This window comes from Lepus europaeus, chromosome 19 (genome assembly GCF_033115175.1).
Source record: "Lepus europaeus isolate LE1 chromosome 19, mLepTim1.pri, whole genome shotgun sequence".
Classification (NCBI taxonomy): domain Eukaryota; kingdom Metazoa; phylum Chordata; class Mammalia; order Lagomorpha; family Leporidae; genus Lepus; species Lepus europaeus.
The window spans coordinates 17227633-17248819 of NC_084845.1; the positions used below are offsets into that span (position 1 = coordinate 17227633).

Consider the following 21187-nt stretch of genomic DNA (forward strand, 5'->3'; position numbering starts at 1 on the left):
CCAGTCCCTGTGGCGTCTCTGTTGTCATCTGTTAGATACTTTTCTTTCTTGAAATGGGCTCAGTTTTTCCTTTAAATACTTACACATTTTAAATGAGAGTTGTGTATCCCTGCCGTGAGTGAGACCTTAAGATAGATAGCAAGCATATGCCGTCACCGTGTCCGTCCTGGCACCTTGTACTGTCATCGCGGGAACTGTCAGCCCTGGAAGCCTTTCCCTGCTCCTGCCCCGAGCCGCTCCCCCGAGAATCTGCCTGTGTGTCCTGGGCTCCCTTCCTGGGGAGGGGTGTAGGGGTAGGAGGCGGGCCGCAGGTGTCCCTGGAGAGAAGATGGCCTCTCTGGGCCATGTTATTCAAGAGTTAGCGCCATCTGCCTCCGGCAGCCTTTTTCTCCTGGGGATGTGGTTTGTGCCTCCCCAGGTGGCTCCCAGGACTGCCCTGGTCCTTCTCCAAACAAGAGTTTGTTGTTTAGGGCTGGGAGCGGTGTTTCGGTGGCAGTCGGCACGAGGTGTGAGGTGGGGTAGGATGGGAGCAGTCTTCGATCTCAAAATGAGGCCGAGAGCAGGTGCAGCTTGTACGTGGGTTTATACAGCTCTTCCCAGGCTGCCCCAAGCCGGGCTCCCTCTCTTGCTCCAGGGGGCCAGGCCCCAGATGGGCCCAGAATCCCAGCTCAAGCACTTCCCACTGGGGCCACCGACCATGGGCTCTGTGCGTCTTCCTCTTGCGTCTTTTGCCCCGGGGCACCCTGCCCCCCTCCCTCTGTCTGGGAATCGGCCCTGAAGGTGCTGGAGAGGCTGGACTTGTCCTACAGGCCCCATGAGGACGGACAGACGAGTGGAGCCCCCAGCCACCCCTGCCCTGCCAGGACCCTCTTCCCTCAGCCAGCATGGGAGGGGCATCAGTGGAGGACCGTTAGGTGTGGCTGTGCCTCACAACCTGCATCCCGATAAATTCAGGAGTGACTGATGAAGTAAATGTGAACCCCAAAAGCGCAGGAAAGATGATTGAGTTTATATTATCCTAGGGATGGGGAAGGGCTTAAATACAACACCAAGGGAAGAAGCCATAAAGAATAAAATGTAACAGATCTCACCGATAAAAATGTAAATTATCTGTCCAGAAACGCTGTAAAGAAAATTAAAGAGCAAAGGGGAAAACTTGTTACACGGATGATTGTCAAAACCGCTGCCTCGTAACCTTCATATACAAATCCCCGAGGGATCAATAAGAAAAAGATGAATATTCGCTTGGATTTAAAAAAAAAAAAAAAGAGGAACAAGTCTTTCAGAAAGGAAGAGATATGAGAACAGAGACGGGTGCTCAGACCTGCTTGCTCGTCAAGGAACCGGTGAAATGCATTGTGTCCTGCCCCCTCCGAGTCCCAGTCCTGGGGGCCAATAGCCCCGGGCGTCCTGCGTGGGACCCAGCAAACCCTTGTGAGCCTTCTGGGGTGTGTTCTACAGAGCACCGGAAACTCACCTGTGCCCAGCGGAAGGGCACGTGCCGTGGTGCCCGTGGAAACAGAGGCGGGGGCAGCCTCGCCAAGTTGGTTAAGTAAGCCATCAGCTCTGGTGCTCCCCATGCAACCACTTACATATTCCCTCACTCACCAGAAATGCCCAGAAACCTCCTGCGTGCCAAGCACTGATCCCGACAAGTCCCAGACAGGCGTTGGGCCCCACAGTTAAGATGCCTGCGTCCCAAAGGAGAGAATCAGGTTGAGTCTTGGCCATGGCTCCAGCTTCTTGCTAGGGTGGAACTTGGGAGTCGGTGATGATGGCTCAAGTGGTTGGGCCCCTGCTGCTCACGTAGGAGACCTGGCTTGTGTTTGCAGCTCCTGGTTTTGGCCTGGTCTATCCCCAGCCATCGTGGGCATTTGGGTAGTGAACTAGCAGATGGGAGTTTCTCTCTCTCTCTCTCTCTCTCTCTCTCTCTCTCTCTCTCTCTCTCTCTCTCAGATCATATCTATCTATCTATCTATCTATCTATCTTTATATTTATTTCTCTGAACAGATAAAACCCCAGCCTGATGGGAGGCAGAGGGTGGACAGGCAGACAGCTGGGCAAAGGGATAGCATGGGAGTGCTCGTGCGGACTCCAGGGAGAGGGAGGTAGCCCTCAGCAGGGACTTGGGTGCCTCCCCAAGTGGGAGGAAGAGAGCCCTGAAGGGGGAGGGCCGGCTGTGGCTCTCTGGGGCTGCCAGTGCAGGCAGAGAGAACGCTCTCATCTGGGACCCTGAGCCAGGAGCTTGCCTGGTGTCCCAGGAGACCGGCTGGGGTGAGAGAAGGTGGGGTGCCGGCGGAAGGCAGGGCTGGGTTTGAGCAAAGGAGTCCTGTGACCCTGGCAGGATGCCTTTGGGGGCACACTCTGCTGTGGACGGGACCCGAAGCAGGGAGGGCCCCCGGACCAATCTCGCCCTCTGCGCATCAGGAGAAGAGCGGAGGCAGTGGCAGTGGGAAAAATCGGGAGATTCTGGACGTGCTGACAGCAATGGAAGTGCAGCGGGTGTAGACACGCATCTGCGGACCAGGCACGTGTTCTTGTTATAGCAGCAGTGGACGGCCAGCCCCCGTCTGGGACTGGGTGGGGCTGTTGGTTCTTCCAAACCCATTTCAGTCCAGCTGGGCCCTGTGCCCAGCTGAGTGGTGGAAGGCGTTACGGGACGGCGAATGCATGGACATGACTGCTTGGGCAGACTCCCAGCTCCTGGGCTTTTGCCGCTAAAGCTGAACCCACACGAAATCCCATGATGCAGCATTTCTGCCCTGCGGGTGCACGGGCCCCAAAACACCACACAAGAATTATTCATAGTCGCTGCAATCTGGAAATGAAATCTAAGTGCTCCCCGGCAGAGGGCAGGGTGGGCGGAGGGGGCGGGGCGAGGGTGTGGGCGTGCCTGGTCTGTGCCAGTTCATTGCACTGTGTCCTCAGGATTTGGGCTCTTTCCTGCCTGTGCACTGTCGACAGCGAACTGTTTTGTAAAAATCTATGTTTGTGCATTAAAACAAGTGGAGTGTTCAGCCAGCTCCTGGGGGAGGTTTCCTCTGGGCGATGAGGTGAGGGGAGGCCTTTTGTTCTTGTCCTCTGGGTGATTTCTAAGAACTTCTCAGGCCAGAGTCTGAGACCTTTTCCACATCTGTGTGACGTCCAACGTGGCCAGGGCTTCAGCAGCTGAGAAAGAGGTCCATTTGTTCCGGTACCTGGTGCCTAGGCGCTCAGAAATTCAACTTAATCAGGCATGGCAAGAATAAAGGGGAAGATTTGTTAATTGAATGTCATGTTATGTCCTCAGTTATGCTTAATACAAGATAGGCAATTTAGAATTCCCAATTATCCAATTAAAATGCTAATTATCTCATACCTTGATAAGGCTGCTCCTGGGGAGAGAGAGGGCGAGCCGCTGCTCTCGTTGGCTTTTCGGTGTTTCTCGCTGATTCTGCGGCAGCCTTTGCCACTGTTTTCACCTGCCTGCAGTCGGTGGGTTCTCCCTTTCTGGGGTCTCTGTGTCCAGGGGCCCCTCCCGGACCACCTGCTCCTGTCCTGGATGGGACCATTTGTCCTTGCAGGGCCCTTTCGACTCAACTCAGGCCTCGCACACAGGTGTGAGGTCGGAGCCCTGGAAGGGTTTAAGCTTGGCTTCGTCCACCCCCAGTGTTGATGGAGCTCAGCTACTGCAGCAACCCCAAGGCAGGAGCACTTCTAGCCCCCAGCTACTCACAGAGCTGAGGCTTAGGGCATCCAGGGCAAGATCATACACCCTGCGTGGGCTCCACACCCTCCCCCCACTCCCCCCACGGTTCCCTGGCTTCCCTCTGGGTGAGGGTCAGGGGAGGAGGGAGTGAGGAGGCAAGGGAGCGCCAGGCAGCAAAGAAGGCTGCAGGCAATGGTGACGTCCCCATAGCTATGGCCGATTGCCTGGGTCCTCAGCGGTGCCACATCAGGCAGGCTGGGCCGTGCAGCTAAGCAGCTCTCCGCTAGCACCAGTCTGATTCAGAATGTGTTTCTGGTTTAATTGCAAGGCTGTAAGCCAGTCCCTTGTTGGTGACTACTGTGGGAATGCATCGAAAACCCTCAGGGCCTTGGTGGTGGCTTGTCCAGGCTTTGTCTGTGTCTGACCTCACCCTGAGCCCTGGGGGAAGGGAAGCCCAGGACACCCCCCCCCCCATTCTTGTCCCCTGATGAGTTCCAGAGCCTGCCCTGCAGAAGGTGCTCAGAGAACACGGGCCAAGCAGGAGCTGGGACCCTCTGGGAGTTGGGGCAGAGCCCCGCGTGGCTCCCTGGATCCACCGGGGCAGTGGTTATGAGAATGGACGGGGCTCATTTCACCTCCTGATGGCACCCACTGGTCACTGCAGAAAAAACCGTGCAGCAGTTCCACCCTTCCCCGGGAAATCGAGAATATCCTGGCGCTGGCCCAGCGGGGGCTTCCAGTCCTGGGGAAGCAAGTTCTCCTTCTGCCCGCTCTGGTGGAGGCAGCTGGGGCTGGCTCTTTGTCCTCCGTGGCTGCTGCTCCCACTCTGGGAGAGCAAGAGACTCCTACTGGGCCCCAGGTGCATCTCGGGGCTGCTCTCTGCAGGGCTGGGTTTCTCTTGCTCTGGAATGGATTTTCCTGTAGTGAGTGGTGGGCATTTGGCCTGGCAGTGAACATTCCAGTTAAGCCAGCTCCGGCTCCTGACTCCAGCTTCCTGCTGGTGCGCACCCTGGGGGGCGGCAGCGATGGCTCAGGTAGTAGCCTTCCTGCTACCCACATGGACGACCTGGGCTGAGTTCCCGGCTGGCTCCAGGCACTTGGGGGAATGAACTACCAGACAGGAGTTCTGTCTCTGCCTCTTTAGAATTAACAAAAAGGGGAGGAGGCCATATCACATTCATTATATAATGGTCATCTGTACCTAGGAAATAATCGTAACAATCAAAATACACGTGAATTAAAAGTAACTAGGATGGGGCCGGTGCTGTGGCATGGCTAGTAAAGCTGCTGCCTGCAATGCCGGCATCCCATATGGGCACTGGTTCAAGTCCCAGCTGCTCTACTTCCTATGCAGTTCTCTGCTGTGGCCTGGGAAAGCAGTGGAAGATGGCTTAAGTCCTTGGGCCCCTGCACCCACGTGGGAAAACCCAGGGAACCTCCTGGTTCCTGGTTTCAGATCACTCAGCTCCAGCCATTGCAGCCACTTAGGGAGTGAACCAGTGGATGGAAGACCTCTCTCTCTCTCTCTCTTTTTCTTTCTTTCTCTTTCTCTCTGCACCTGCCTCTCTGTAACTCTGCCTTTTAAATAAATAAATCTTAAAAAAAAAAAAAAAGTAATTCGGGGCGGAGATGTCAGTACTGAAAGCACTTGTCTGGCCTCACGTGTCACGAAATGTCCCCTTCCTATTTTATACACCCGAGGGCCTGGTACGTTGCCGTGCACTGAGACCCTGGGACCAGCCTCTATGAGGGCAGAGCAGCCATGTGGAGGGACAGTGGGCCAGCGTGACCCCCTGCCAAACAGGAAGCCCATGCGTAAGTGTGTCCTGGGAGCCTGAGCAGAGGACGCACCTCTGCACTGTCCCCACAGACCACCTGGAGGTGTTGCGTGTGCTTTGGCTTGCTCAGGGGAGGCAATGGAATGTGCTAGAATGTGCCTCACTGGTTTCTGGGCCATGAAATTTGTGGGTCCGGTTTGGTTTTAAGAGAGCAGCCAAGGAGCTCTTTCTCTCCAGGCCCAGTGTCAGGTGCCCACGACTTCCTGTCCTGCCACCTGTGGGAGAGGCCCCTGTCCTCTGGCTCCCTTCATGGCGCCTGTGGCCAGTGTGTCCTGAACACACTGTTCCCGGCATGCCATGCACTGTTGTGTGTTCTGCACTGGGACAGAGGAACCATTGTCGCCCCCATTTTACAGTAGGGGAGGCCATGTAGCCGCAAGTGACAGAGCTGGGGTTCGGCCTGGGAGTCAGTATTGAGTGGAGCCCCAGGAGGCTGGATTTGTGGATTCCAAGAAAGGACAGCAGCACAGGGTCCTGGGTGGAGAATTCATAGCCCATCGTCACCCTCCATCCAGACGGCCCCATCTGCTCAGCCCCGTGGGCTCCACCACCCCTGCCTGTCTCCCTCCCATATCCCTGGTCCCGCCACTCCCCACCCCTGGGGTACCCAGAGTCCATTGAGGCCCGGCTTGGTGAGGGGGAGGGCGTGGTGCATGCTGCTCCTCACGCCACCTCTGCTGCCCTCCTCCCCACTGCTGCCCCAGCCCTGCTCAGCTCACACTGACAGCTCGGCTGAGCCTGGCTGCCTGGGACAGCCCTGCTGCTGTTATCACTGGCAGCTCATGCCTCTTAGGGCCTGTGCCTTATCGCGCTGTTGGCTGATAAACCTCTGAGGGCAGAGGCTGCCCAGGAACCCCGTGGGCAGCTGGCTTTGCGGGCCCCAGGGGAAGGCCGGGCGACACTGTCCCCGGAGCTCCTGCAGGTGTGGGCCTGGCTCCTGCCGCTGCTGCCTCTTCGCCCTCTCCAGGCCCCTAGCACTGCAGCGACTCCACGCCTCATTACTCACAGCGCCCTGCCCCCAGGTTACTGAAGGTTCTCACTTACCTCTGGATGGGAAGCACCTTCTCCCTTGGGGAGTAATTTATGGGCCAGGGTGTCAGAGGGATGGCCATTCTTTGGAGAAGCGCTCGGGGGAGCACTGAGCGGCATGGGGGGCGTCCAGGAAACTGGCGGGTGGGACATGTGCAGACCCTGCTCCTGGGGGAGGTGTGTCCCACCCCGTCCTTCTAGGTGAGCAGGGGCAGGCCCAGCACCGCCCTTGGGCTGTGTGCTGTGGGAGCCGCAGGTCTGTGGGGAGAGGCAGTGCCAGTGACCGCAGGAGGCAGTGACGTTCCTGCCCATCTCACTGTTGCTGTGCTCTGATGGACAAACCGTTCAGTTCTTCAAACTGTCTTTCATTCTTGGTGGAATCTGCCTGCTCTTTTTCCACTGGTGCTGGTTATTTTGTTTGTGTTGAAGTCTGATCACTCTGTTACCAGAAGTCCTTGGGGGCCTCAGCTGGCCTCGTGTTGTCCAACAGCTCCCGTGGACTGTGAGTTCATCTTGGGGCGGGGGTGTGCGTGGTGTGCTGTCTGTGCCGTGTGGGCATGTGCAGTGCGTGTGAGCACATGCAGACCCTGGCTGGCCCTGGCTCACGGTGTGGCTGCCCAGTTTGGCATCCTGTTGGCTCCTGCCCAGTGCTGCGGGCCTCACCTTCAGAACCAAGCTTTGTATTCGCTTCTTGGCTTGAGGGTTTCCGGTCACGCAGGTCATTCACGTTTGAATCTAAAACCCATGACGGACAGACCTGATGTTGCTGAATCCTGAGGGTTGTGTTGGACTGTCACCGGAGCCTGCACACGCCCCTCCGGGCTCCCCGTTCTCTTGATGTTCAGTGTTTTCCCCAAGTCCACTGCAGGTGCATCCGCTGCCAGCTCCCAGCCTTACATGCAGGTTAGGCTCTGAGTTCCAGTCCCCTGCCTCTCATGGGCTCAAAACACCATCACTATCCCCGGATGGCAGCCACAGCCAAGCTTTCAGGCCCCTTGCTCCTGTCCTTGTGAACTCGGCTCAGCTTCCATATTTTGTGCAGCCCCTGTGAGTATTGGAGGTGAGACGGCTTCTGGCTGACCACTCGGCCATCGTCTCTGGCGTTGTGGTTCACAGAGGTGCTGGCTGGCAGCCTGCAGCAACCACTGGCCCGAGACTCGGCTGGATCAGTAACGAACCCTCAGCTGCCATGTTTTCCACACGGAGGATGTGCAGTGTTGCTATGTGACGGCGTGGCGTGTGAGCCGTCAGTGGGAAGTCGAGTGGGTCTGCTCCCACTTCCGCTCACCCTGGTGCACCTGCTGAGCCCCGAGCTGCCGTGTGGCAGGCTTGTGTTGCCTCAGCTCAGGCATGTGGCCCCAGCTCGCAGCCCCCGCAGCTCCGTCCCCAGCCCTTCAGGATCTGCAACGACCCCGTCGACCCACAGCCCCCTGAGCCTCCACCTTGCCCCAGAACTTGGACCTGAAGTCTGCAGAAAGGCCAGGGCCTGCTGTGACCACGTGGTATTGCCACCGGGTCCACAGGTCCAGCCAGGAACGATGATGGAAGAGAAAGGCGGGTGTGAGGTTCAGCATGAGTGCCGTCAGATGCCCCAGCCAGAGATGGAGTTTCCGCCCAGGGCGTGTCTCCTGGTCTCCTCTTTTCCACACTTCTCTTGGGTGTGCAGACCTGGCTGTCTAGGGGGCAAAAACGGCCAGCGTGGGCCTGCCGTTAGCAGGTGAAAACCAGGTCAGCCTTCCTCCAGCGGAGTCTTTGCTGGGCTGTGCCTTTTCCTCGAGAGGATCACTGGTCCTCTAACCTCTTGGGATCAAGGCAGAAGCCGATGGCAGCCCCATGGGTGCTGAGCACGAGGGTGGCGGGATGGGGGGGGACGTGCACTTCCTGAAGCCCCCGTTTGCAGGGCTCGTTCCCCACACAGACCCAGCAGAGCCGTCTCGGCGTCGCAGCCACTTAACGCCCGACCCTGACAGTCACGCATCCTTCGTATTTACAGCGCCGGGCAGTTAAGCGCCTGCGTGCGGAGTTCTCTAAAAGCCAGCCTGGGCCTGGGCTGCTCTGGGCACTGCTGCTGGAGCGCCAGGTGGGCAGGGCAGCCCAAGCCTTGTGAGGGAGGTGAGCGCAGCTCCCCGCACTACCCCCTCCCCAGCTGCGTTCTGCAGAGCCTAGACACCTGCTGTGTCCGGAGGACCAGAGTGGAAACTGGAGCAGCCCAGAGACTCCAGGTGGAGATAAGGCCTTTGAGGTCCTGGGGCACATGGTGGGGGAGAGGCCGGGTCCTACTTGATGAAGCCACTCCAGGATCCGCCCCTGGGCAACTGGCATGGATCAAAAACAGCAGCTGGGCTGGCCCAGGGCTCAGCCTGGGGGCCCGACTCCTCCCCTCCAGGCTTGGCTGCTGGCCCCGCTGCTCAGGGTGGGAGTGTGTCCAGAGGGTCCTCTTGGCTTGCTCCTAGTCCTAGTGGAGACCACCCCACTGTGCTGCGTCTGTGGGGGTCCTGCTCTGCCTCCCATGGTTCCTGCTCCATCTGAGGAGGTTCCTGATGCATCATGGGGGCCACCCCTCGCCCCTGTCCATGCAGCACTCTCACTGGCCCTTCCCCGCACCATCGCAGGACAGTGCTGGGGCAGTGTGCTCCTCTGCAGGGGGCCAGGACCCTGTGGGCCCCGGCTTCCTCCCTGCCTCCTCCTGCACAGCCTCTGCGGTTCTGTGGCCCACGGCTGGTCCTAGACACCAGGTCCCAAGCCTCACAGACTCACACTGAGGAGTTTGGGCCTTGGATCCGTAGCAGAGGGAGGCGGGGACTGAGGGTTTGCAAGGGGTGGGAGTGGGGAGGTGTGCGGAGGTGTGCCTGGGTGGGACGGAGCCCCCTGCAGGGACTCCGCCCTGACACCTCTCTCTCTCCCCCACAGCCTCTTCGAGCACTACTGCTACTCCCGGGGCGGCATGCGCCACAGCTCCTACACCTGCATCTGCGGCAGGTAAGTGCCTCCTGGCTGGCCCGGGAGGAGGCTGGGGAAAAGTGCGGGAGCCCACATGCCAGCAGCGGCACCAGCGCCCGCAGCCCGTGCTCTGACATCACTCTTCTCTCCTAAGGCTCTGGGCCCTGGCTGCCTCTGCCCACCAGGCAAAGGAGGGAGCCCAGCCCGCCCACAACAGGGGAGCAGTTGTGCCCCTCCTCCCCGCCCCGCCCACAACAGGGGAGCCGTCATGCCCCCTCCTCCCCGCTAGCCGGCTGCGGGGAGCTGAGCGCAGGAGGGCTGTCTCTCTGGGGCCTCACCCTTCTACACAGGCACACCCACTGCGCACGGGGGCCTTGGTAGACTCAGCCATGAACATGGGGGCAACTCGTGGGTCTCTGGACGCGCCCCACCGTGTGGCCACGTGTGTCACTGCAGGTGCCTGCCGCAGGGCACGTCCCAGCGGTGCATGACCCCCCTCGTCTCCCCAGCTCACCCCTGCACCACTCTGCCCTGGGGTCTGGCCCCTGCCCAGCCAGGATGGAGCGAGCGGCTCTGTCGGCGCGCACGGCCTCGGCATGAATAATACATGTGAACATCTCAGTCCTTGGAAATGTTCTCCTTTGGTAGATAGAGAGAAAAATCATTATTTCTACTTTTATGATTCCTGAGACTCCCGAACAGGGCCATAAATATTACACCCAGGTGGGGCTTTTTCTTTCCCTCGGACAGACTTAAAAGTTGTTTTTTTTTTTTTTCTTAAAGGCATCGCTCATCCATGAAGCTGTCTTGGGCAGAGGTGTTAGCGGCCACTGCCTGCCCGTCCCCTAGCCGTGGCCCAGACCCCAGGGTGGGCCCTTCCCCGAGCCCCTCTCCCTTGAGCCACTAGGAGTGGACAGCTCCCTCAGGTCCTTCCTCCTGGTCCATGAGCTGCTCGCTGTCTTTCCCGTGACCCTGCCCACCGCCGGACCCCATTCGGCAGCTGCCCGGGTGGCGCTCACAGCTGGCAAGGTGACAGACAGTGCTGCTGTCCACCGAGGGGCCGGCGCCAGCTGAGTGGCACCAGGGGAGGCAGACGACCCTGTAACCCTGTCCCCTCCACCCCTGGGCCTCTGCTGGAAGGTGGTACTGCCCGTGGGGCAGGGGCTGGGGAGCCGGCCCCGGGCCTGCTGGGTGAGGCTGGGTGCCTAAGCACCTCCCTGCTCTTTGCAGCGGTGAGAACTCCGCCGTGCTGCACTACGGACACGCTGGGGCCCCCAACGACCGCACAATCCAAGATGGAGACATGTGGTAAGTGAGGCTGGCCCCGGCACACCCCAGCCCTGCCTCTGTGTGGGAACAGCCAGGCCAAGGTCGGGCTCAGCATCAGGGGCCTCGCAGTCCGTGGCTTAAGAGGTCCAGCCACAGTGAGGTCTCCGGGCCTGTGCTCAGCGCAAACTGCGTGCTGGGGCTGACAGCCTGCACCGTGCCTTCTCGGCCACGTGGGCAGCCCCACGGCTGCCACCCCTCTGATGGCCTCTGCCCCAGTGGAGGAGTTGCAGGCCTGCTTCCGGGCCCCGGGGTGTGGAGGGCAGAGCACACTGGGCCGCTGCTCTGGGGCCTCGCAGGGAGGGTATGGGCCCCTCCTCACGGTCCCTCAGTGCTGCCTGCCTGTCCCCTCACTGTCCAGAGAGCCTTGCGGTGCTGGGTCCTGGGGCTTGGCCACCCAGGGCTGCCCTGCCTTGGCCTCTGGGCAGTATGCTCTGGTCAGCCACGACAGACAGGGAGCCCTGCTGCACCCAGTTCTTTGGCATCAGTGCACCTGTTGCTGAGCAAGGCTGGCTCAGTGCCACAGCTTCCCCGCCCCGCCGGGCTGTCGGCTTCCTCTTCAGCCCTGCTCATGCACTTGCTTCCCCTGCTGGAGTTCTGGCGACATGATGGCTGCCCCCTGCCCAGACCTGGTCTCACCCAGGCAGCCTCAGCCCTGCCCCCCAGGAGTCCACAGCCCACAGCCACCCAGGGGCCTGAGTTTCCCTGCAGACTCGCAACTGCTGGGACAGATGCTATGCCCTGAGCTGTCACTGCCCAGCACATGTGGGAACCCACTCCATGCCGGGTGCCCTCTACCACGGGCCTCAGGTGTGCTGTGACTGGCCACAGCGGCTTTTCTCCCTGGGTCTGTCGCTGGCTGGGACGCTCTGACCGTGACCGTTGTTGGCAGGAGCCCAGCCCAGCAGTCCAGACAAGTCAGAGCCCCTCGTCCCCTGTTCTGAGCTCAGTTCCCTTGGGCACTCACTGCTGAGGATGGATAAGGGGCACAAGTTGGGAACCAAGGTGCTCTCTCCAGGGGCTGGCGCTTCTCCCAGGGGTAGAAGCAGGCAGAGGGTGAGACCCAAGGTAGCTTGGATGTGGCCACAGCCTCCCCCACCCCCGGCCCCCCTACACCGGGTTGCATGTGGCCGCCTGCTGTGCAGGGCTGTGAGCAGTGGGCTCAGGTGGCCAGCAGGGGGCGGGAGCCTGGCGTGTGCAGCGGCCTTGCCGGGATCCGCCCCGAGCACCTCTCCACTGTTTCCTCACCCAGCGTCCATCTGATCCCCACCAGGTGGGTGCCTCGCCCCTGGCATGTGGGCAGAGACACCCAGGTGTGCAGCCAGCGGAAGCTGGGGAGCCGTTGGCTGGCTCAGCTGGAGAAGAGAGCAAGAGGGTGCAAGGGGGCGGCCCACCTGCTGTGTGCAGGGACTCTGACCTCCTGAAACCCTTCCTAATGCCTTTTGACCCTAGAGCCCAGTCTGGCTGGGCGGGCGGCGGGGGTGGAGGGTGGGGGAAGCAGGGGGCGGGGCAGGTCCTAGGAACCAAGTCCCAGGTAGAAAGCAGAGCCCCAGCCACACCAGCAGCTCCCAGTGTCCCAGAGCAGCTCTGGCCAGGGGGAGGCCCCACACCACAGCCCCTGTGTCCATGACCCCATAGCACGTGGCTGCTTCTCCTAGGGCCCAGCAGAGCGCCGTGCGCTGTCCCCACAGCCCTCCTGGGCCCTGTGTGGCACCTGTGTCTCCAGGTGCAGCTGCAGAGACAGGAGTGGTCTGGGAGATCTCGCCCACGGATGTGCAGGCCAAGCACAAATTGGTGATTTTGTTTTCCCGGTGCTAACTTTGAAATGTAGCCAGTAGAATAATTATGAGTTTATTATAGTCAATTTATTATGCGGCATTTAGAACAACATGTTTTGTTGATTACTGCTACTGCCAGATTGCTGGCGGCATTTATAATCCATTGTTTTATTGAAATTGATCTGCCGAGTGCCTACCGCGTTCGGTAAATAATAAATCACTCTGTTATCCCAACATAAAAGCCACAATGCTTCATCATAAGGTATGAAACCCAAATAGGAGCAAAATGCAGGGTTTCCCCGAGGCGGAGTGGCTCCCAGAGCAGCGTGCATGTGGCAGGCAAGTGTCACACCGGGCGCATGGGTGAACGCCCCAGCGCTATTCCACATCCAGCCGTGGGGCCGTGTGGGGAGAAGCCAGCCCCTCCTGCAGGAAGCGGGTGCCTGCCCCATCTGTCTCTTCGTACTTCCCAATGTGGGCACCCCTCCCACCCCGGGGACATGCACACTCAGGGAGCTCAGGGGGTCCCTGCATCAAGCCCTGCCCCCCCCCCCGGCTGAGATGGAGCAATGCAGCACCCAGCTCTGGAGACTGGGGGGAGGGAGGGGGTCAGAAGTGCCAAGTGCTGAGTGTGGAACAATGCAGCGGAGCAGGAGGGAGCCCCAGTCATGGCGGGAGCGAGCGCCCAAGTCGCGTGCCCTGTCCGTGCTGTGTTTCGGCCTCATCGTCGTCCTGTGTGACACGTGTGCCAGGGAGGGCTTGCTTTCGCCAGGGGCCACCTTCAGCTGCCATCGTGGCCCGGAGGGTTCCTGCTCTGGGCAAGCTCATGAGCCGAGCCCCATGCCCGTTTCTTAGGGCTCCAGCCTGCCCCACCTGCTCGGCGAGGCTTCCAGGGCGAGGAGGACTGGGGCTTTGGTGTGGTTTTACTCCCTGGGGCCCTCCCCTGGCTCAGTGTTTGGGGGCCGGAGGCCTCCTGGGGCCATACAAGCCCTTTCCCGCTGCCCCTGGGATTCCCCAGGAGCCCCATCGGTCACTGTTCGGAGGAGCCAGGGGCTGTTTTCGTTTTCCTTTATAAAACCAGCGGGGACACCTTTTATTGGAAAAAGTATATATTTTTCTTTTTTTAAAAAAGATTTTACTTATTTGAGAGGTAGAGTTACAGTGAGAGGGAAAGACAGAGAGAGAGGTCTTCCATCCACTGGTTCACTCTCTAAACGGCCACAACGGCCGGAGCTTTGCCGATCCAAAGTCAGAAGCCAGGTGCTTCTTCCCTGTCTCCTATGCGGGTGCAGGGGCCTAAGGACTTGGGCCATCTTCTACTGCTTTCCCAGGCCAGAGCAGAGAGCTGGATTGGAAGAGGACTAGAACTGGCGCCCAGATGGGAGGCCAGTGTTGCAGGCGGAGGATTAACCTACTGCGCCATAGCACCAGCCCCCCAGAAAAACTTATTTTTTCAACATTTGTTTTAGGGGACAGTGTTGTGGCAGAGCAGATAAAGCCAGTGTCCAGCTGCCTCTAGTGCGCCTGGGAAAAGCAGCAGAAGTGGCCCACATGCTTGGGTTCCTGCAGACTCAAAAGAAACTCCTGGCTTCCAACCTGGCCAGCCCTGGCCCTTGCAGCCATCTGGGGAGTAAACCAGCAGGTGGAGGATCTCTCTCTCTCTGTAGTCCTGACTTTCAAAATTGAAAGAGATACAGAGAGAGAGGGACTTTCTATCCATTGATTTACTCCTCAAAATGACCACAATGGCTGGGGCTGGGCCAGCCAAAGTCAGGAACCTGAGCTCCATCTGTGTCTCCCATGTGGGTGGCAGGGGCTCAAGCACTTGGGCCGTCTTCTGCTGCTTTTCCCACGTGCGTTAGCAGGCAGCTAGATGAGAAGTGGAGCAGCTGGGACTCAGACCAGTGTGCATATGGGATGCGGGTGTCACAGGGAGTGACTTAACCTGCTGCACCACCGCAGTGCTGGCCCCAAGGCACACCTTCTCAAGAGGGCTACTGGGTGCACACTTGCCGATGAATCCTCATTGTAGGTCACTGGGCCCTTCCTAAGTGGGGAGCCCCAAAAGAACCCTCCCCACTGACTTGCCTCCCTACTCTGGTGGTATGCCGCCCCATTCCCCCACAGCCAGCCTGGGCTCTGGCCAGAGGTACCGCATCCCCTCGGAAGCAGGACTGTGCTGGACTCCCAGGGCCCCTAGGCAGGCTGTCCACAGTAGTGCAGAGGCAGGGAGGGGTCCAGGGCCTGCCTGCCGTGGGCTCTGGTTTGGAAAGCAGCTAGGACATCCTTCCTACCTGCCACCTCCTGCCAGACCAGGTGGCAGTGGGCGGGGGCGGAGGGGGCAGTGCCCCCTCTCAGAACCTTCTAGAGCCAGAACCAAGGGTGCTGGGCCTCTGTGAACCCAGCTATACAGTGTGGCTGGTGTGTCTTCCAGCTCTGGCCAGAAGAGGGCAGTGTTGTCTCAGGACCTGTTGTCTTAGGACCTGTGGGCCCAGCTTCATCCCCGCATGGCCCCTGGGCACGAGAGCTGTGTGGCTGGCCCAGCTAGGGAAGAGGGGGGCCTGTCCGGTTCCACGCTCAGCAGCTTGCCAGGGTCCTCTCTCCCCCTCCTTCCCTTCCTAGAGGCTTTCTGGCTTCCTGCCCTGGTAATGACCAGCCCCAAGCCCTGGCCACCAAAACCCGACTTGGATAATGGTTCCATCCGGGGGGTCACTTGGAGCCACCCCAAACCGTGGCTGCCATCCCCCACTCCCACTGCCTGTGCTGCATTCCCGAGCCAGGGTGCCACCAGCGCCCTCCTCTGCACTTCTGTCTCCAGCACAGCCCCCACCCCGACCCCGCACGCCCTGCAGGCTGGGGTGCCCATCTCCCAGGACCTCGGGGCCCCCTCGGCATCGCTGGCCCCACAGTGATAGTTGGCTTGTTCTGAGTCTGCACAGCCCGGCCCCCATTGGGGTGGGTCTGTGCCTGGGGGCCCTTCCCCAGCTCTAGGGGGCAGGGTGGCTTCTGATCCTCATGCCTGGGGGTGCTGTGAAGTACAAGTGTCCCTCAGGGCCTGCTCCCTGTTGCCCTTGACCTCACTACCTTTCAGTTTCCCCCTCCTGCCAGCCCCCCAAGCAGCCCTATCCTGAGCTCCTTGTGGTCTCCAGGACATGTCCTGGGGTAGGAGCCAGGCAGGCCATCCGTCCAGACTGGCTGGCTGTGGCCTTCCACGTCTCAGGTGGGAACCCGGGGTCCTCAGTAGGGTGGACACACCCTGACTGCTCAGGCACCCCTGCCACGTGCTTCTGTGTGTCTCTGGGTGCCCGGGCTGCACCCACTCAGCTGGCGTCAGAGCCCACAGTTGGAAAAGCTCTAGGCCAGGCAGCCCGGGTGCTCAGACATCATGAGGCTCTCGTGGCCAAAACAGCAGACAGAAGCATGTGCCGTGCGCGTGACTGCTCCCTCCCCCGCCCGCCACCCTCCCCCTGGGGGCTGCTGCCCTGAGCCTTGGCCTTGGCCACTGGCCCTGGGCGGGGGCGGCGGGTCCCACCAACCTCCCAGGCAAGGTGCCACGGCGGCTTCTGGGGTTCTCAGCGGCCCCCTGTCTCTTCCCTATCGCCCATGAAGTGGGAGAGCCATTGTCACCAAGCACGTGGGAGGCCTGCAGCACAGGGCTGCATTGTCGCCGTGTGCACCAGGGACTGTCCCCAGGTCCCAGAGCTGCTGCTGGAGTGGCTGCTCGCATGGCACCTCCTGTCTGCCAGCCCCCCACTCCCAGGAGCCGCTGTCTCCTGGCAGGATTGAGTGGGGCAGAGGTGCCGGCCCGAAAAGTTCGCAGGGAGGGGTCAGCTTGGTGGTTCAGCCCGCGGTGCTGGGGGACCTGCAAGTGATGGCCTTTGCCCCTGCCGGCCACACCTGGAGCTTGGCGCTGTAGGAAGACCTGGCCGGGACAGGCAGCCGGCTGTGCCCCAGGGAGGCCAGCGCCCTGGCCTGGTCTGCAGGGGTGGCGCTGCGGCCACCGAGCCGCAGCCTTCTAAGCAGCCGTGTGCCTTCCTTTGTGTCTCACGCTGAGGTCTGGAGGGAAGCGAGAGTTCCCGCTGCTCAGAAATCCCCTGGCCTGGCCTGGGACACGCACTGGGGCGGATGCACTGGGGTCTGCAGTCTCCCGCCAACCTGCCTGCACTTTGAGAGGAGCCATGCCACCACCCAGAGGGTTGAAACGAGGCCACAAACCCCGGACCGAGTGGCCCTGGGTAGACATGGCAGCATGTCCCCAGGAGGCCTTCCACCCAAGGAGGCCCAGGGAGGCTCTGGGTGGGCCTGTGGTGGCAGGTGGCCCGGGCCTGGAGCGGCCCAGGAAGAGGCAGAGGAAGACAGAGCCTGTCCCCTCGCCAGCAGCAGAGCCACAGGGACACATGGGAGGGTTGGCGGCGCCATCGTGTTGCTTGGGATGCGTCCTGTGTCCCCAGATGTCTCAGATTATCACACAGATTCACTCGGCCAGAGATGCTCGTGTCCCTGGTGGGTGTCCCCAGGCAGCCAGGAAGGAGGGATCCTCCAGACGGCGCCAAGTATGAGCGAATGGGCCGTCGTCAGCCCGCACGGAGCGGACCCCGAGGGGGCGGCCAGGGATGATTTATACGAAGCATGGCTTCGCTCCCTGGATTCCAGGGCAGCTTGAGTCGGCAGCGCTTCTGCGTGCAGAAGCTCTGAGGAGGATTTAACAAACACACACACACACAAAGACAGAAAAAGATAGGGAAGTGAGAACACGAAAATAGACCTCAGCCCGGTGCCCGGGCACCGCTGGGCAGCCTGGCGCTGGCCGGCTGGGTGTACACTTCCTTCTCCAGAAAGCGGATGATCTGAAGACATTAAGAAACACTGTTGAGGGCTTCTAGAATCTGGAAGACACAGCCCAGCCGGCTGAGCAAACGCAAGCGCCCGCCATCCCACGCACTCTGGGCTTGCGTGCGCTGCTCTAGGTAATTCCAGCGTTGGTTGCGTTCCTGTGAGCTTCCTGGTTTTTTAGGTAGTTCAATTTCTGGGTTTTATTTTTTATTTTTATTTTTTTTCCTTTTAGATCAGCACCATGCAGTAGACCTTTCTGCCCCCAGAGGGGTCACTCTGCTCCAGGTCACCCCCTCCCCCGTAGGGCCCCTCCCAGGAGTCTGTGTTCCCCGCGCTCCTGGCTCTGTCCCGTCTGCCCAGGCCATTCTTGGATGTTCTAAACCAGCAAACCACAAACCGTCTTCCTCTCTCGACTCTGTGGAGCCCAAGTGAAAATGCTCTGTGTTCCCCGGGCAGAGCCGGGCTGCGGCCCCACGCAGATTCTCTCCCCACTGCCGCCTGCCTGATGGCCCCATGGGGACTTAGACCCGTGCGGGGTAACATCCTCATTTTATTTTGTTTATTGTGTTAAACTTGGAGTTCTTCGTTTGAGAGACAGAGAGAGATCCCATCCCTTCCTTCATTTGGCCCGTGACGGCCAAGGCTGGACTGAGGCCAGAGCCAGGAGCTAGCTGGGAGCTCACTCCAGGTCTCCCACATGAGTGACAGGAAGCCAGCCCCCTGAGCCATCGTGGCTGCCTCCCGGGGTCGCACTGGCAGGAGGCTGGAGTCAGGAGCCGGAGCTGGAGCCAGGCACTGCGGTACCGGACGCAGGGATCTTAGTCGGCCTCTCAGCCACTAAGCCGAATGCATGCCCTGTCGCCATTTTAGGGATGGAAAAACTGAGGCTCTGAGGACTGAGGGCCAGAATGAGAGCAGGAGGGGTCATCCCTGGGCTCGGAGTGGGCTCCCCCACCCCCAGCTCTATCTCCTCCGCAGTGTGGCGCTCAGATGGGCCCCACCCTCCTGACCCAGCCTGGGGAGCAGGCGCCAGCCATGCGGAAGTAAGCCGCTGCAGCTGCTGGCCCCAACTCCCCCCCCCCCCCCCCATGCAGCCAGGGCCTCCCAGGGAGCAGATGCAGGGCGTGGCCGCCAGGGCCTCCCTGTGTCATCCTCGGAGCACAACTGGGGTGGGTCACCCCCTGCTTCAGCTGGGGTCCTGCAGAGCCTGCGCCCTGGCCCCCCGTGCCGCGGGCGGGCGGGCAGGCAGCCCCCACCCTCTGGGAATCACCTGAGGTGTTATCAGGTGCTGTCTGCACTGTGCACTGTTTATGGTGTTTTGCAATCAGAAGAGACCAGAGATTAAAAAGCGCCCTGCTGGGGACTTTGGATTCCAGCAAAGATCGCGGGACCCTAAGCTGTCAGGGTTTTTCCCTTTAAAGATCTGTTTCTGTGAGGGCAGCTGGTGCTGTCGGGCAGGCCGGACTCCTTGTCCCACGCCCTGCTCTGCCCCTTGGAATAGCGTCCCCCACCCCCACCCCCTGCCCCTCCAGGCAAGCACACAGGCAGCTTCTGGAATGTTTGAGCGGTTGTGGTTACCGCGCGAGCTGGATCTGGGTGAGAGGCCCTCGCGGAGGAAGCCGCGGCTGTGCCCCTGGGCCCAGCTCTGGCAGGATCTGTGCAGCTGCGCACGGACCCCCACGGGCAGCCTAGCACAGAGCCAGACTCCGAGCGAGACCCAGCCCCTGCAGGTCCAAGAGGGTGGCCCTCCACATCCCCAGCACCCCCCTGCCAACCCCCCACAGCCACGGCAGGACCCTAGGCCTGGGTTGAGACCTGACCATGACCATGAGCGGGTGAGGGGTCCGTGGGTTCCAGCTCCGGGTCTGAGGGGCTGGTGCACCGGGTGAGAGGGGAAGGGGGTGCTCCTCCTATGCACCTGGTCCCACCCTGGCCCACTTGGGTGAACCCCCCCCCCAGGGGGCTGCCTCCTGGAAGCCAGTCCTGGACCCAGCAGCCCTCACACGTCCTGAGGGTGCATAGCCAGGGCTCTGATCCACCCTTGAGCACAGAGGACAGCACAGGGGCCCATCCCAGGGCGCCTGGGGGGCAGGCTCAGCCACTGTCCTGACTCAGCTACCTGCCCTGCTGCCCCCCCCCGCCCCCACCCTGCCTCTGCTGGCTCCCTCCTGCATCTCCTATGCTATACCCCATCAGCGTCCTGCTGGCCCCTCTCTGCCACCTGGGGGTGTAGGATGGCAGCGCTGGCAGGCAGGGCGCCTGGAAAGCCCTGTTGGGCCCCAGGCTGTCCTCTGGCGCCCCCTCCTGGCCCTCCCCTCAGGCAGCAGTTGCCGCCTACCGAGATCCCACCCCAACACTGTCAGAAGCAGGGGCTGCTGGCGGCACAGGTGCTCTGCTGGGCAGTGCCAGTGCGTCCATCACGCCTGTCCGTAGGCCCCTGGCTGGCCTTCTCTCCCTCTCTCTCCCACGAGCCTCAGCCTGTGCAGGACGCAGGAGGGTCTTGGGATACTTCTGTGGAGGCCAGGGGCTTGGGACTTGTCTGTCTCCCATTTGCCAAGTGAGGTCTTGGAGGGTGGCCCCCACCCCATGGTCACACCCAGAGATGGGGTGACCTCAGCACCCTGCTGCACCCAGGGCCTAGGGTTAGGGGGACAGTGGAGCCCCCAAGGCCCGCCAGCCCCACCCCTGCCTCTCTCCGCAGCCTGTTCGACATGGGTGGCGAGTATTACTGCTTCGCTTCTGACATCACCTGCTCATTTCCCGCCAACGGCAAGTTCACCCCAGACCAGAAGGCGGTTTACGAGGCCGTGCTGCGCAGCTGCCGCGCCGTGATGAGTGCCATGAAGCCAGGTGAGGGCAGGGGGTGGGGCCAGGAGGGGAGGAGAGGCAGCCGTGTGGCAGGTGCCTACAGGAAGCAGGTCCTGCCCTCCATGACTTAAATCTACTACCCCAACCCCTGCTTGGCCAGGAAGACTGCTCATGTCACCAGGTCCCCAGGGTCACTCTTAGGAAGGGGACCGACCACCAGGCAGGGGCAGCCAAGGGTCGGGGAGCTCGGCCCAAGATCATCCCACCTGTGTCCCCTGCCCGTGAGGGGGCCAGGACCCTGAGGCACCTGTGCACGGAGGTCCGACTGGAGGTCGGTGTGGGAGCGTGGAGAGGGGCCTGGCCTGTCAGCAGACCACAGTTAGAGAACTGTACACTTTATGTATTTGAGAGGTGGGGAGGGGGTAGACAAGCAGAGTGAGCTGCCATCCACTGGCTTCTTCCCCACCCGCCCAGAGCCAGGAGCCAGAACTCATTCGGGGTCTCCCATGTCGGTGTCGGGGACCCAAGTGGCACTGGGAATCGAACCCAGGTTCTCTGCCGATGTGGGACGTGGGCATCTTTACAGTGAGGCTCAACACCAAGGCTTGGGATCATCTGGAGGTGGGGCAGGAGTGTTGGGCCACCCGGTGGGGGGGTGGTGGGTATTAAAAAAAATATGTCATCTCCCCTGGGAGCTCCAGGCCGCCTGCTCACACGGGACCGCCAAGCCCCAGCCGCAGGAAGGCGTGCTGGTGGCACCTGCAGCTGGCCCAGCGCCCCCACTCACACTTTGTCCGAGCCCACAGGCCAGTCCCCAGGACCCCGTGTTGCACTGAGAAAAGCCTGAGGCTTGGTCCCAGCACCCACCTGGTCCCCTGTCCTGTGCGGCTGCCTGGACATGCTGATTACTCGGGCAGCCACACGCCTCTGGCTTGGCCGCTGAGCT

The 21187-nt window shown here is 60.9% G+C and overlaps 1 protein-coding gene across 1 annotated transcript in view; it reads left to right on the forward strand.

Moving 5' to 3' along the window:
• PEPD (peptidase D) overlaps window positions 1–21187 on the forward strand; it is a 113820-nt gene that overhangs the window by 83667 nt on the left and 8966 nt on the right. Inside the window, exons 10-12 of the mRNA XM_062176102.1 lie at window positions 9467–9535; window positions 10727–10804; window positions 20135–20283. Of these exons, the coding sequence (XP_062032086.1) occupies window positions 9467–9535; window positions 10727–10804; window positions 20135–20283 (296 nt within the window). The remainder of the gene's footprint in view (window positions 1–9466; window positions 9536–10726; window positions 10805–20134; window positions 20284–21187) is intronic.